The 16025-nt window shown below is 30.7% G+C and overlaps 2 protein-coding genes across 6 annotated transcripts in view; both read left to right on the top strand.

The window, feature by feature from the left end:
• The first annotated feature begins 1758 nt into the window (after positions 1-1758).
• Positions 1759-10628, top strand: LOC111708082 (uncharacterized). 2 transcript variants are annotated; one of them, XM_023481343.1, is made up of 6 exons: positions 1759-1862; positions 4238-4592; positions 5808-5856; positions 6575-6739; positions 7794-7957; positions 10233-10628. In XM_023481343.1, the coding sequence occupies exons 1-6, from the start codon at positions 1798-1800 to the stop codon at positions 10407-10409; spliced, it is 975 nt and encodes a 324-aa protein (XP_023337111.1). In that variant the 5' UTR covers positions 1759-1797; the 3' UTR covers positions 10410-10628. The 2 variants fall into 2 exon arrangements, with proteins under 2 accessions (XP_023337111.1, XP_023337112.1); XM_023481344.1 differs by lacking the exon at positions 1759-1862 and adding an exon at positions 2854-2940.
• Positions 10629-13246: 2618 nt separating this feature from the next.
• LOC111708081 (uncharacterized) overlaps positions 13247-16025 on the top strand; it is a 9514-nt gene continuing 6735 nt past the window's right edge. For 3 of the 4 annotated variants that reach the window (XM_023481342.1, XM_023481340.1, XM_023481341.1), the window contains exons 1-3: positions 13247-13504; positions 13752-13808; positions 14847-14918. In XM_023481342.1, coding sequence (XP_023337110.1) covers positions 13493-13504; positions 13752-13808; positions 14847-14918 — 141 coding nt within the window. In that variant the 5' untranslated portion in view covers positions 13247-13492. The remainder of the gene's footprint in view (positions 13505-13751; positions 13809-14846; positions 14919-16025) is intronic. The other variant, XM_023481339.1, reaches the window with a different exon arrangement.

Genomic DNA, 16025 nt, shown 5'->3' with positions numbered 1-16025 from the left:
CCCCACTTTCGAGGACATTCCCTTTCGATACTTAGAAGAAGGAGGAATTTTTCATTTTGTCATTGGTGGAATTTCTTTGAGTTTAACTAATGAGAGCATTGATATAAAAAGGGTCATTGGATTGAGTGATTTAGGGCTTTCATATGTTGTTTTAATATTGACACACCTGATGAAATGAAATCATGAAGTTCAAATGGGAAAACTTCGTTTTGTATATTAAATAAATAATATAATTTTAAGTTGTGCTTAAACCTCAGATATATAAATATTTCCTTTCTCAAACTTTAATTTGATAATTAGTTTCGAATTTGCAAACTTTGAAGTCATTAATTCAAGTTTTTTTATAGCATATCAAAAGTTAGATAGGGAATGTATTTAATAAGATTTGGAAGAGAAACTTTTAATAAAAACTTTTTACAGAATTTCTAAACCATGAAGGATAAAAGTTTTACTCAATTTCAGACCACTGCAAACTAACCAGGAGGAGTAGGTCTAATTTAGTTTACATTACTGGTACGCCTTTGTGACCTTGGTGCTCCTCTAATTCCGATTTTAAGAAACAAGTATGAGAAAGACAAATTTTTTTCGGTTACATATTATTAATTCAAAACTTTTTCGATTTCCTCTATTTATCTCTTTAAAAAGATGAGTTATAACAGGAAACATATAACATGCAGTTTTCTATAGTTTGACGTTAGACGTGTATTTATTAATAAATGTTTTGTTTTTCTAGTTTATACTAATCATTTAACAATATTATTGGTAATGATGTGTTTGGACTTAAATTGATTATTTTACGATCCGAGTTGAATTTGTCTGAATTTGCATGGACGTTCTTGAGCATGAGTCATTTTTAACAATTTTCTCCATAGACGCAATTGATAGAAGTAAGATTAGTAGCAATCAAAAGCGCTTATTTTTCGCAGTAAGCCAATACCCCCTTTCATTTTTCGCGAATATTCCCTTTAAGCAAAGATCTTTTAACTTAATATTGACAGTCCATTTAAAGTACAAAAAGATGATAAAATATCATATTTAACTGTTTTGAATAAATGTCAATCAAAAGCTAACATCTGTGAACGGTGGAGTCATTTTACACTAGGTTGACTAAATTTTCATTTTTTATATAAAAATATAAGTAAGTTACCATTTTCTTTATTTTTTAGTTTTATTTTAGAATTATTTATTGAACCAACCTTAAATCATGTTCTTTTGCAAAATTACAAACTGCCAGATGAGGTAAACAGAACATACACTTGTACCCCAAACAACTGGATAGAAACAATAACTTTTTTAAATCTTAATTTTCTTAAAAGCATTTGGAGAAATTGTTTTCTTTGCATTATTGTTAAAATGAAAAATTTTAAGAAGGAAATGTATTCAAATATACCTTTATGTAGGCGGACAAAAGTAAAATATTGAATATTGTCATACAGAGTAATTTTACCCCAATACATAACTCAAATATATTAACAATCCCTTTAGATAGAAATTTAAATAATAATATTTAAACATCTTGTTCGGGTTTGAGAAATGTAAGAGAATGTTAGATGTTTAATATGCTGAAAGTTAAAGCTAGCTAAGTTGCCAATTAATTCTGCAAACAATTTCTAAGGTTAAAGACGACTTTTAAGTCTTAATGAATTATTCCGGCTTAGTTCGCATAGCACTGTTTTTACCATGACTTTACTTTTTCCTGTAATTTTTCATTGCAATATCATAAACTTCAAAAATATCGTTAAAATAAAAATTGAAATTAATTACTTTTTCAAACTTTTAACATTGAAAAATAAATGTATGATTCGTTTCATTTGTTGTGTGCTGACTATGGAAGGCTTAGCAATAAATATTGTTTTCATTAGGTCAGTTTTTATTTAAGTATAATTATAAAGATGCGTATCAGGCGCAACGAATATTAAATATTAATTATATACGAATGCGTCGAAAAATAATCGAGGACTTTAGGTTGTGATATTGAATGATTTGTTTGAAATTAAATTGATTATTTTACGATACGAATCGTATATTGCAACTTTCTGAATTTGTATGAACGCTACGTTCTTCAGTATTTAAGTCGATTTTAACATTTTTCTCCTGATAAACGCAACAGATAGAAGTATAATTAGTAACTATCAAAAGCGCTTCATTTTCGCCGTAAGCATATACCCTCTTTAATTTTCGCGTACACTTCCTTTAAAAAATTCAAATTTTTTTTAGAAATCCGCGAGTCTTATATTTGATAAATCTTAAACTGATCTCCATTCCCTTGTTATTAAATATTATAGGCAAAATAACAATGTCCGCTAAAGTCAAAAGAAAACGGATGTATTTTAATAAAATCATATATTCATCTTTTTGAATATTTAAAGCAAAAATGAAATTGTTTTTATTTGGCACAACTGAAGATTGAGAATGCACTGCCTCCTTATTCAAGTTTTTGAACCAACGTAAAACAATGGTTTTTAAAATGTGCATTCATGCACTTTGTAATGTATTTTAATATCGAATAAATATTTTTTTTTTGATTTCATTTCCGTTGTCTTTTTATGATAGTTGTATAGTTGTAAAACGGTAAAACTTAAGAAAATAGTAACATGCTATATAATAATTATGACAACATTAAAAATTAATTTTTTTATTGGAAATTAATTTCTTTTGTTTAAAATTTGTAGAAAAGCAACCAATTGTAGTTATCATGTTTTCTTAGTCTCCCTGTATCATGATTTTGTTTGTTTACTGTTAAAGCCGACTAGTTCTAGACTGTCTTGCATCAATGGATCAGTTTACACCGCTATCTCAACCAAAATAAAATGCTTTGCGACACAATAATTTTTCCGAAGAAAATAAATGATGCTACAAAAGAACTGGGGTTTCTTTATCTTTTTATTTTTTCAAAATGAAATTAGTCTGGTTCTTGTTCAGTTTTTTAAAGCATAAAAGGTAACTTATTTTTTTTAGATGTTATTCCATTAAACTCAAAAAAGCAATTAAAGAAAAATCTTTGAAAATTGACCTAAACGATGGTTTTTATCACATGCAGTTAAATAACAGACTTTTCCTTAGTGGCAAACTTTAAATTTTCACATTCGAATTTTTGAAAACAGCGATGAACTAGAATCAAAGAGAATAGAATATATATTAGATTGGAATTTAATAGAAAAAGTGTAAAACGGCCATTTTGTTGTACTGTTTCCATACTGCAGGTGTACTTCACATATTTTTGCTATATAACCTTTTGGGCCCTGGAACATCATTTTATAGGAAATCTAAAATCAATATTAAAAGAAAACCAAATTATAAAATAGGCTGGTTTCATAATTGACCAATGACCATTTCACATAGACTCTATGACTTTCACTTTACAAACGATAATTTTCCGTTATAACTATAAATCAAATGATGTTTTTTATTCATCTAATTAATTTTATAAAGCTTATTTAAGAGCTTTAAAAAATTAGAAATTGAAATGGATAGTCTAGGGAACATACTGTATTAATGTACTCTACTGCATATAATTTAAGAACATTTACATGATTTGTACACTTTGAACTCCCTTTCAGGCTGAAAGGGACTGACAAAATTCATACCGAGGGATTTCCTAAATTCCACTCTAATATGTATTCTATTCTCTTTGACTAGAATAATTTAGATTTTCCAGGAATAAATTTGAGAAAATCTTAAACACACTCCAATTTATGATACTCTTGAAACCTTTATCTGAATAATTATGTGGAAATTGATTTGAAAAGTACCTAATTCTGATAATTTCTTATTTGTTTCTGAAGTGAGAACCCACAAATCAAAATAAAAAGCATAAATATATATATATCTATGATAAAAGGTTAAGGATAAGCTGTTTTAAATCTGACATATGACTCATGATCAATGGAGTGTCTTTTGAAATTACGTTTACAGTCCCTTTAATGAAAAAATCCTAGACAATTGATGTTAAGATGAATAAAAGACTCGAAGTTTCTCCCGGAAACAATTAGTCCATGATTTGTTCTATAATTGGACAATGTAATCTTAGAGAAGGAAGAAGGTGCAGGGAAAGGAACGGGGAAGGCGAGGAATAAAAGGAGCACAGAAGAGTACAAGGGGTGCGGAAGAATAAAAGTGGTGCATAAAAGTGCAAAAACAAGCAGTGTGAAAAATATTTGCAAATACATGTTTTTAAGCTTGTCCATTTAAACGATTTTAAATATGATGTTTTAACTATGTTTTTATTTTTTTTCAGCTTGTGTTCAATTGCTAATGGATTTGTGCAATTGGCTGGTAACAGAGAAGTAAAACTTTCTGTGGCTTTTTTTGCTCTTGCCGAGCATTTTGAGGAAACACCAGAAGAGTTGGAACAAGAGTTAAGATCAGCTTTGGTTTACTTCCCAAACTGGACTCAAATATTTAGGAATGATGATTACTACTTAAACGTTGATTATACATTGACGATTTTGAATAACAGCGCCATCTATTATCCATACTGGGTTGAACAGCTGGCCTCAGATGACGTATTTAACGGCGTACAGTCTAGTGCTGCTGTAAACAATACCTACGCTAATATGAAGATACTTCTCCTTCCTGATCTTAACTCACAGGTACAAGACAGGCCCTACCAGGCAGAACCTGGTAGGACCGGATAGGACCAATTAAGACCGGGTAGGAAGCACGATGAATCTAGGACAGGGCAGAATAGGTAAGAAAAGGTAGGACGTACAAGTAGGACCAGATAGGAAAGAGTAGGACTGGGAAGGACAAGGTTGGACAGGGAACTGGGTAAATGAGTAGGACAGGGTTTAAGACCGGCTAGGAAAGGGGTAGCATAAATAGGACAAAATAGGATGAATCTAGGATTGGGCATAATAGGCAGGAAAAGGTAGGACGTACAAGTAGGACCGGATAGGAAAGAGTAGGACTGGGAAGGACAAGGTTGGACAGGGAACTGGGTAAATGAGTAGGACAGGGTATGATGAGTTACACGGTAAGAAAAAGTAGGAAATGGTAGGACAGAGAAGGACCGGGTAGACCCAGGTTGGGTAAGAAAATGGGTAGGATAAGCAGGATAGGGAAGGATGAGTAGGACAGGGAAAATGGAGAAGGACAGGGTAGATCGAGTATATAGACAGGTTAGGACGAGTCGGAAAGGGTAGGATTAGTAGGACAGGATGGGATGAGTAGGACAGGGAAGGATAAGTATGACAGGGTAAGAAAAGTAGGACAAAGTATGACAAAGAAGGACACAGTAGTAAAAAGTAGGAGAAGGTAGGACAAAGTAGGAAAATGTAGGACAAAAGGAAACATAGGACAGGTAAGGATGAGTAGTATAGAATAGGACGAGTAGGATAAATAATGATGAGTAGGATAGGCAAGAATGAGTAGTATAGAATAGGATGAGTAGGATATAGGTATTGAATAGGACAAGTAAAAAGGGTAATGATGAGTAGAAATATAGAGTAGAACGAGTAGGATAGGTATGGAGTAGGACGAGTAGGAGAGGTAAGTATGAGTAGGACATAGAGTAGGACAGAGGTTTATGGTCAGAAATGAAAAATTCTAAAAATGCAATTTCTTGCAGTTTTGTCTTTAAGCTTTTAAATGTCTACAAAAGAAAAAGAAAATTGTCTTTTCTCTTTTAAATTTTATTATACATGGCTAGATACTAAAGTACGATCTTGTACTCTTGTAACTGCTTCAAATTTTTTACTAAAATGTCTATTAATTATTGATGTCCTGCTGTTAAAATATTCTTTCTATAAACAACGACAAATCTAAATACAAGCAGAGAACAATTAAACATTAAAATATCTCTCTAGGACTTGATGGCAGGGTATGCTGGCTCAGTATCTGGCGTAGCATTACAGGGTCTGTTTTAAAAATTTAAATGAAATTTTCTAATATTTATAGTAAACGTAATCTTGCAATTTTAAACTTGCCAATATAACGATGACTCAATCTCAAAAAAATCTGAAAATGTTTAGTCAAAATCCAGTTCTTTTACTCACTTACTCTTTAACTCATTTTAGTCTTTTCTCTTGAAAACTTGAATTTACGTATTTTCAGATTTTCTTGGTACATTTCTCGGTACATCATTACACATTCATATTGCAGTTATTTGAATTTTTTAACAGTTTAAAATGAATAAAAAAAAATTATGAAAAAACGGCCATTTAAAAATATACACCATTTAAAAAATCCTATATAAAAGCATTTAAATAGTAATCGTAATTTCAAGGTACCCTGCAGTATATAAAGATGGCATTTCTAGATTTACAACCGTACCCTTAAAAACCTTTATATTATCAATAATTTCAAGGTACCTGCAGTATATAAAGATGGCATTTCTAGATTTACAACCGTACCCTTAAAAACCTTTATCTGATCAATAATTTAGGAAAAATTCATTTTTGTAGATAAATTAAAATTAAATATGAATAGTCTTTAAAATTATAAACATTGATTTATAATTCACTCTTGATCAGACATCGCTTTGAAGGGAACTGTCGGGAATTGCGCATTCACATTTTTGCATGCAGGGTCACTTGAAATTACGCGAACAGTCCCTTTAATTATTTCTTTCCAGATCCTTTTGGGCTTCTAAACAAGATAGAGCAGTTTGCTGTTGCCAAAATACAAACTAGACAAAGTTTCATCAAGAACAATGTTCCAAATATAAATGGAAAATATGGACTAAACAGATATAAATATAACCCTGCTATGTACTACATCAGTCCACTCTTCACTAGAGGTATTTATAGAACAAAAGTTTCCCAATAAACACCAGTAAACATGGCGGTATTAGAATCTTCGGCGATTTTTGTAAAGTCTTTACAAAGATTCAAATTGTCTAAGCCCTGTATCTATGCAATTTAACGGTGTAGATCTTTAATATATCAAACTTAGATTATTTGAAAATAAATATACATATTTTCTTATCTATATATGTTTGCAGCTCGATGTCGTAAACCCTTGATATTTCAAATATATACATTCTGTTTGATCAAATAATCTAAGTTTGAAATATCAAAAGTAAACATTGCATTTGAAAGATAATTTCTATTTGGTAAGATAATTAAGATTAAACGTTATCAAAAATTGAAATAAATTGTATGTGCAATTTAATAAATATTTCTGATATCGAAGATGAATTAGATTTACTTAACTTGCAAGTTTATCGATACGTATAACTTGATTTTGTGATAATTTTTAATATTTAAAAAACAAAAATTTGAGATAGAATTGAGAAAACAGACGTTTTAATTAAATCAATAAAGCCATACATATTTAATTATCATAGAAATATACTAGGTATACTAATGATATATCATAGAAATATACTAGGTATACTAATGATACGCTTTCATATTTCTAATGTAACATGGTTACCCATTTTAATTCATAAGTTGATTTTCAAACTACTTTTAAAATTATTACTGTATAACAACATTAAACAAATAAACTATTGCTTAAAGGGACTGTAAGCGTAATTTTAGGTAACTATCCATTCAAAGATGACAATGCTTTATTCACAACGGTACCCTTGAAATATTTATCTGATCAATAATATGGAAGATATTGTTTCTATTCTAGTTTTAAAAGATTCTGATAATTACTATATGTTTTCATGCAATTTTCAAAATTATAAACATTAATAACTAATTCATACTTTATCAGACAAGATTTTTCGGGTACCGTTGTGAATCGTGAATTTCCATCTTTGCATGGATGATGAAGGCCTACAATTCCCTTAAGTGTCCTATTTCGATTGAAACCCTAGTCCCACTGTAAACTTTTGTTGATAGAATTTCGACGGCAATATTTCCGTGTGTATGGGGACGAGAACGGAAAAGGAGAATATCTCCTGAAGCTAGCTGAAGATCTTTGGACAAATAGAACTGAGACGGACAAGATGAAAAATATTGCCATTGCTGTTCATCAGTTCGGGCATCTTCTTGGAGCTACAGAGGTACAGGGTGTAGAGATGAGCATCGTTTTTGTGAACGAAATGTTTCAACACCAAACGAAATTTATTCTGAACATACATTCGTATTTAATGGATCAATCAGATCGTTCAAGAACGATTTCTAAATCTTTCTTATGAACAATCTTGAAAAAAATACTTTTATTGAACAACGGTTTTTTCGAACAAACTTGAAAAAACTAACGATTTTTAACAATTGCTCAGTGAGAACACTAACGAAATAGATAGAAAATTGACGAAAATTCTAAAAACTAACGAATTCAAATTGTTCTTAACAACTGAAAGAAAATAACGAAATGGGTCGTCAATGAACAATGGACGAAGAAATAAAAATATATAAATCCTAACGCCCCCAACTCTAACAGGGTGTACCAATAAAAATGGAAAAAGAGATAACAAATTTTAACTTTAAAACTTTGTCAACACAATTTATATGGTTAAGGTAAAATTTTAAATTTTCAAAAATAAATTTTTTACCTTCAAGATTTACTAACACAATTAGGAATTTTTCTGTCAAGTTTTTAAGAATTTTATATATTTATAAGATCGAAATTTCTAAGGCAACAATTTTAGTTTTCATTATTATTTTGGGTTGTGCGTGTGCTCAAGGAGTATGAAATGTAACGGAGAAGGAGTCAACCCGACCCGCCCTACCATATGATTTATACATGCTGTACACACGGGACACACGGTATTCCATTTGAATAAGAGTTTTTTAAAGGTCGTCTTTTATTTTATTTTATGTGGTTGTTAACTATACAATATTAAAATAAACCTATTTTCTTTATAATAAAAAATACCCTTGTATTGCCAATATATTTGCATCCAAAAAGAATGTGTTTGTTTAGCATTATTCAGCCTAATTTTTTCCCTGTTTAAAGGGACCGTTCACTTATTTGGGTAATTTTCGGGTAAACTAAATAGCCTAACAGCTTTTTATTGGCATTAGTCTAACTTTTCAAAGACAATTCCAGCGCAAAAGTATGATATGAATTAAATATTAAACTAAATTTTAGTATCTAATAGCTAAAATTGTAGTTATCTTTAATTTTTTTTAAATAATTTTTAAATCTTTATTTTTAAAATATAAATTTTTTAAATGTTTTCTCTTTACTTCCCCAGGAATCCTCGTGATTTATTGAAGAGTTAGAATTTAGAAACCGGTTTGGTGAGATAGAAAGTTGTTTTTGTATGAACGTGTTAATTCTTTAACCATGCTTGAACACGAAAAACTTTAATTTCTTGCTAATTCAAAAATCATAAGTTTTTATATTTTATTATATAATGGCTGACACATGATGTCATTCAGATATGATAATTTTATATTTTTTGGGGGTTTTTGCTACTGAAAAAACGTTTAAATAGTGTTAATGCTAAGGTATTATACATTTCCGCTGGAATTTTAAACGATAAATCAGGTTTTTCTCTGGTCATACATATCTTAGAAAAGTATAAGACTAATGTCAATGAAAAGCTAATACCATGAAATTTTCCAAATAAGTGAACGGTCCCTTTAATGTATATAATAATCTATTCTGAATACATGTACGTGCGGTAATTGTACATTAGACAATTTCTTATTCGAATGGAGTACCATCTGCAAAGCATGTATAATAAGGGTGATTGATCTTTGACTTTTTTTAATGTCAGATAACAGCCCACAAGGTTGCTGTGTTTTAACTTGAAAAAAATATTGCAAAATAAAAATTTCGTGTTATAAATCACTTTCTTGGAAATTTTATGCTGAATTAAATTATAAAAAGCGCTTAAAAAACGAGACTTTAATTAGTTAGAGCTAGAAAACTCATCAAAAAGAGTTAAAAACAAGTTAAAAAACGGATTTTTCGACCATTATATGGCTTTAACTTCTTTCTAATACTTCTTTTCAAATTTTAATTCGGCATAAAATTGATGTGAAATTATTCAAAATATTTTTTTGAGGGCTTACCTTGATTTTCCGATATTAAATTGTCAATTCGCAACCGTATGGACGATTTGAAATTTTTTTATTGCAATATTTTTTCAAGTAAAACACAGCACCCCCTGGTGGGCGGTCGGCTTTATTCCAATAATGATCACCCTTAACTCATACTCATACTCATAAAATGCGGCGGGCCGGGTCGATTCCTTCTCCATTATGTTCTATACTCCTTGGTTGTGCCTGCATTGCAGGTTAGTCTGTTTGAAGCAATTGTTTTACACACAAACTGACCGGCAAGCCAGATATATATATTTATATATATAAATGAATATTGTTTAGTGTATGGCCCTTGGCCCCTGGGATGACACAAACATTATGTGTGGTCCAGCAGGGACAGAACTCTCTTCCTCCTCCTCGGCCCAGATCTACTGCAGGATTGTTAACAACTATTTCGATAGAAGATCCCACACTTGCCAACCAAGAGAGGCAATAGACTGGTGGTGGAGACGGGATTAGACAACCAACGACGAGCTTGGCTAGAACCAAGGAACTAATTTGTTTACAAATAGTGTGTACAGCAGTTACTTGGGGAAATATAAACACAGTGAGGCTACGTTTGTTTACATTTTATCCAGTAACTGCAGTACATTTAATTTTTAAACAAAGCTATGGGATGTTTTTTGGTTTAAACCATATATATGTTGTTTTCTGAAATATATATTTTCAACAAGTGTATTTTTCCGCTTACATTTCTTAATTTATAGAAGTGAAAAGTGGTAAAGATGCTTGCTACCAAGTTCTAATGAGAAAACTTAAACCTGCACCAAAAACGAGATTTGAAACATTATTATACAAGCTCACTGATTTTGTTTCTGGTTAACTATCATACCAATCGTTTTAAAACTTTTTTCCCATTTTTAAAACATTTCTCGAAAAACGCATGGCAATACCTTTTGATTTTTCGAATAATTGTCGATATAACTTTTACAATTTGACAAGTATGATTTTTAACAAACAAACACAAAATAACCTTTATCTGGTCTTTTTAGTGCTTGCCTTTAAATATTTCGGAAATATGCCAGTATTAATCCTAATAATCATCATAATAATAATCATAATAGTAGTAATACTAATAATGTATATCGCTATTTAAATTTATGAAGATTTTTTTACAATTCCGTCCAGGACTAAAAAAGGTCTGCATTAAGACATGTGCTCTAAAATAACAATAGCAAACAAAGCAGCAAGGACAAGAGCAGGGTTTAGTGATTCCAAGCATACATATCTAACCCTGCAGGTTAGTCTCTGAAAGGATCATGCAAAATTTAAATTTCAATCGGTTCAGCTGAAACAAAAAGGAAAAATATGGGATAATTCGAGTTTGAAAAAAGTATCCACATTTGGGCAATTATAATAATGATAATGTAAAAAAGGATAATTGTATTAAAAGGTTTAAGCTTGTATTCTTCAACATTGTATTAAGGAGACTACATAATTGAAAAGTACATAATATATATTTGGTCTATTCATTTCAACCATTATTAATATATCAAATACGCCATTGGATTTATAAATAGGTTTTTATTAATGGCTTTACGGGGTTAATATGTATTGTAACCAAATCCCAATACTGCCCCCTTTCTATTCTTCTCAAACATTCATAACTTTTGCGCAAAACGCCAAAACCTGGAATTCAGTTCAATTATTTTTTTCCCTATTTCCTTACAGTGTTATTAATAATAATAATATGATTCTCGTTCATGTGTCACTTTTACTTTAAAAAAAGTTATCAGACACGTATATTCTGACTGAAAAGATTTTTTTTAGTTTTCCTGGATTTTCAGTTTTTATGATATTTCATATTTTATTACCATAAAAAGTGTGATGTCTTAAAAGATAATTAAAGTCCTGTAACAAACTAAATCTTTGTTTTGACCCACTTTCACTTGTCAGATTTTTATAAAATTTGGCTTTTTGGAAAGCCTATGACATAAGGAAACGGATTGCACAAGTTTTGCGAAATAAAATTGCAAATTTTTTGCAAACAACCAGGTTATTTAAAATTTGTTCAAAAATTTTTGCATATTTGAAATGGCATGGTCAAGGGCTTTTCAAAAATGTATAGTTTTTCATTTTTTGGACAAATTTTTTTTGCAAACATTTTTACTTTATATTTGGATTTTGCGATAAAAAGTTCAATTTTTGCAAATTTGAAATTTTTTTTGCAGATTCTAAAAGTAGAACACAAGAGCTTTCTAATGATGTATCGTTTGTCATATTTGGATATAAAACATGGGATTTAGAGGGTGGGGGTCAAATTGCCCCCCCAGCATATCCTGGTTTTCAAGTACCCCAGCAGGGATAGGGTTAACTACTCCTATAAGATAATGCAAAGTATACGCATAAATGACAAGTTTTTTCAAATTCTTCCCATTTTGGTTTTTCAATAATGACTCGCGCATTTTTGCTTACAAAATTTGGAAATAAGATAGAATAAGGATTATTACAACGACCGTTCCTGTGATAAAGTTTAAATTAAAAAATGTCTTCACCAATAGTAAAAACTAATCTGAATAATGATTTCCCAATATTTATTTTTAAACCTTTCTTCTAATGAAATAAAAGAATAAATTTTCCGAAAAATAAAAAGACAAATCCAGCGACATCAAACACATTTATAAAATTGAAGGGACTGTAACTGTAATTTTAAGTGACCCTTAATGCAAACATGGCAAAGTCCGATTAACAACAGTACCTCTGAAGCTTAATTCTGTTCAAAAATGTGGAAAAAAACGTTGTATTCCTAACTCAAAAATGTCTGTTTTTTTTTCTGTGAGTGTCTCCTCCATTGCTTTAAAACACAAATACATGTATGTCTAATTCATACTTGACCAGACAAAACGTTTAAGGGTAAATCGGACATTACCATCTTTGCATGAAGGGTTATTTGAAATTACACTTCCAGTCCCTTTATACAATCTGAAATAGGTTTTTAACATTGATTTTAATACTTGTTTATTATAAGCTGTTATGAGAGGATATCATAAATATTAATTAATATTTTTCTTTTAATTTGTATCTTCTATTATCTTGTCCGAAACGAGTATGAGAATTGAGATACTTTAGAAAAAAGATAATGCTGTGAAAGAATTATTAAACTTTGACATTTATCCCACAAAGGAATTGAGTCTTTGCCACAAACTTAAATTTCCTTGTTCCTATATTTTTTTCAACCTAATGTATAGGGTAAACCTTTGAAGTTTTGAACGCGAACAATTGTATCTAACAGAATTTATAGTTTAAAATATCAAAGGTCTACAACATCGGGTTTTCTAAGATATAGGGATTTCAAAATCACAGTTTGTGAAAAAACATTTTCTTAAAAGTGCAGGGTGTTTGTATTTGAAAATTTCACTCACAATACAGAAGCAATCATTTTCATAAAACCATTTAAAGTAACCAGGCCACTAGAAAATTTTTTTTTGGCTGGTTGTTACGGAGAACAAAAAACTTTTTGCTTTGACTAGAAATCCAGTTTACCTGCGTTCTTATTCTTCGTATATATAAAACGATATGAAGACCGATCTTCCAATAAGAAAATGAAAGCCCAGGTAAGGAAGAACAAAGTTTACTACGTGCAGAAAATTTTTTATTTATTTAAAGCTACTTTTATTTCAAGTAACCTGCCTTTTAAAATATTGGCATGCTTGATTCACAACAGTACTCTGTATACCTTTATCTGATCAATAATGTGGATGATGTCATTTTGAAAATTGTTTAATTCTAACCATTTCATTCATTGCTTCTGAAATTGATAGAGCACTTTAGATTCAATTGAAATTAACTTTATCCATTCAGGCGATATTTGTGACTTTTATGGCGAGCACAGTATGCATGGCACAGTCAAAAACCTTGGTAAATATTTTTAAGATGCACAATGTTTTGCCTGTGAGTGTGACCTGCCAGGCAATAAAATTGATTTTTTTATGATTTATGAGTCCTAAACCCATGTTTAGTTGGTTTTGGGTTGATAAAGACAAAAAACTTATTAATTTATCATCTATAATTCAATTAAAAATTACAAGTCTCAAAAAATCTTATACTGTCTATCTTCATTCAAGGTTAAACTTAATTTTTCTATTTTAGAAGTTAACAAGTAATGACGGTGAACAATTTTCATTTTCTCTTTAAGAGAAGAAAAATATGACAGCCTATTACTGGTTTTCGAGAAATTAAATTGTTGACAAGTTTTTATTAGTACTTTTGTCGTAACTTTTAATTACAGCGTTTCCTTCTAAACAAAAAAATCAAGGAAAATATATTTAAGTCGTCTTCTTTTTATGAAAAGCAAATTTACGACAATGTTTGAATGAATGACAGGTAGACTTGTTATTTCTTCCTTTCTTTTCCATTACTTTTTATAATCATGTTTTGTGACGAATATCGCGTTTTTTGAGGACAGTTGGACAGTTTGTCACTAATTTTCAATATTCTTAGGCACCCGTGCTTAAATGCGAACTATGGAAATCAGAAAACGTGTTTTGTTCCATTTTTTTAATTATTTCAGATTAACAAGAGATTTTAATAATTCAAAAGCTCCAGAAAGCTTAAGGTTCCAAACCATATACAATTGGTAATTTGATTCTTTCTTTATAAAAACTTGTTATTCACTAGCTGAGATCATATTCTAAAAAATCTAAGTCAGAGAATCCAAAAACCTTCACTTGTCGTGTTATATATCAACACAATAAAGATAACTTTTGATTTCAATTTTAAACAGCTTGGATAAACAGAAACTTTGAAGCAAAGAGGAGCTGTCAATTAACAGCTTCTCTTAATGTTTACTTGTAAACTTGTATTTAAAAACTTATTAGAAATCAAAAGTTAAATATGAAAGTAGTCTTTATAGTATTGATTTAAACGCCACAATGAACAGTAATAAATCTGGTTTAGGCTGAGTCCATTGACAATGGAGGAGCTCCAATTCCCTTCGGATTCTTACATGGAGGGAAACTACAAACGCAGGTTCAGTAACACGCACCCCTGACCCTTTAGTAAAAGTAAATTCAACCTAAAGTCTGACCACGTCAGCCTTGTTGCACCGACTAGTCCTATTGAGGTCGTCTGCATAATTTACCCAATGTCCGGGCGATACAGTACAAACTGGGACCGGAAAGGTTGACCCGGCTCGGAAATTCAAATGTACTACGGCTGCCCGTTGTAAACTCTAATTACACTGTTACAGTACATGAGACCCAAACATCATTGGAATAGTAAGACGACAGTTATATTCTATACAATAAAGCTCATCGCCCATATATATACATATGTATAGTTATAGATGGCCAAACGGCTTGACCAAAATGGATGAATTTTTTAAAGAAAACATCGGATACCCTGGGGTTGAGAGGCTAATTCTTTAAATTTCGAAATTTTAAAATTTTATTTTCAAAAGTGCTACATGGGCAACGCCGAGAACTTCAGCTAGTTCTTTAGTACCAGTATTAATATATGACTTATCAAGTGAAATGGGTCTGTTTACACTGCACAATTTCTGTGCCTCATGTTCGTTAGACTTGTATAATCATAACTAGAGTCTAAAAGTAGACTTTCTATTCCAGAGTTTTTTTTTGGTTATCATTGTAACTGAAGAAATTTTATTTGTAATGGTGAATTACTGAAAACATTTCAAAGAACGAATATTTTGTTTGAAATTAGGAACATAATGGTTTTATATCTCTCACATGCTAGCGTAATTTCATACAAAACGTTGAACATTTCGAAGTAGAGCAACAATTAGAAGTTGAAAAGAAAAAGGCACGAACGAATATAATATAATTGACGTTGTAAACCCATCCCCTCTCCTTCCTCCAATCCCTACTGCCCCTTCATGTATTACATGTCGTTATCTTTTGTTTAACTCTGCAATAAGAAGGCTTTATAAATGCCCTAGATACACTAGAATAGATTGCTAATGCGAACTGTATTTGGATAAATTGGATTACACCATGTGTATACTTTAACCCCAGGGATGGTACAGGTTGTTGTATACAAATAATGTTGCGGCGTGAAGCAGATAAAATATTAAATTACAATCTAATCATTACGATTTGAAAGTCTCCCCCCCCCCCC

This window comes from Eurytemora carolleeae, unplaced genomic scaffold (genome assembly GCF_000591075.1).
Source record: "Eurytemora carolleeae unplaced genomic scaffold, Eaff_2.0 scaffold838, whole genome shotgun sequence".
NCBI lineage: Eukaryota > Metazoa > Arthropoda > Copepoda > Calanoida > Temoridae > Eurytemora > Eurytemora carolleeae.
Note: the sequence above shows the minus strand (reverse complement) of the source record. Positions and strands in the feature narration are given on the sequence as shown.

What these genes read in the sequence shown, in the direction of transcription:
- LOC111708082 (XM_023481343.1), top strand. Translation starts at nt 1,798, where the DNA reads ATGATTCGTTTCATTTGTTGTGTGCTGACTATGGAAGGCTTAGCAATA. An exon ending in TTCCTGATCTTAACTCACAG is followed by an intron (nt 4,593 to 5,807) that starts GTACAAGACAGG and finishes ATATCTCTCTAG; the next exon opens with GACTTGATGGCAGGGTATGC. An exon ending in CAGTCCACTCTTCACTAGAG is followed by an intron (nt 6,740 to 7,793) that starts GTATTTATAGAA and finishes TTTTGTTGATAG; the next exon opens with AATTTCGACGGCAATATTTC.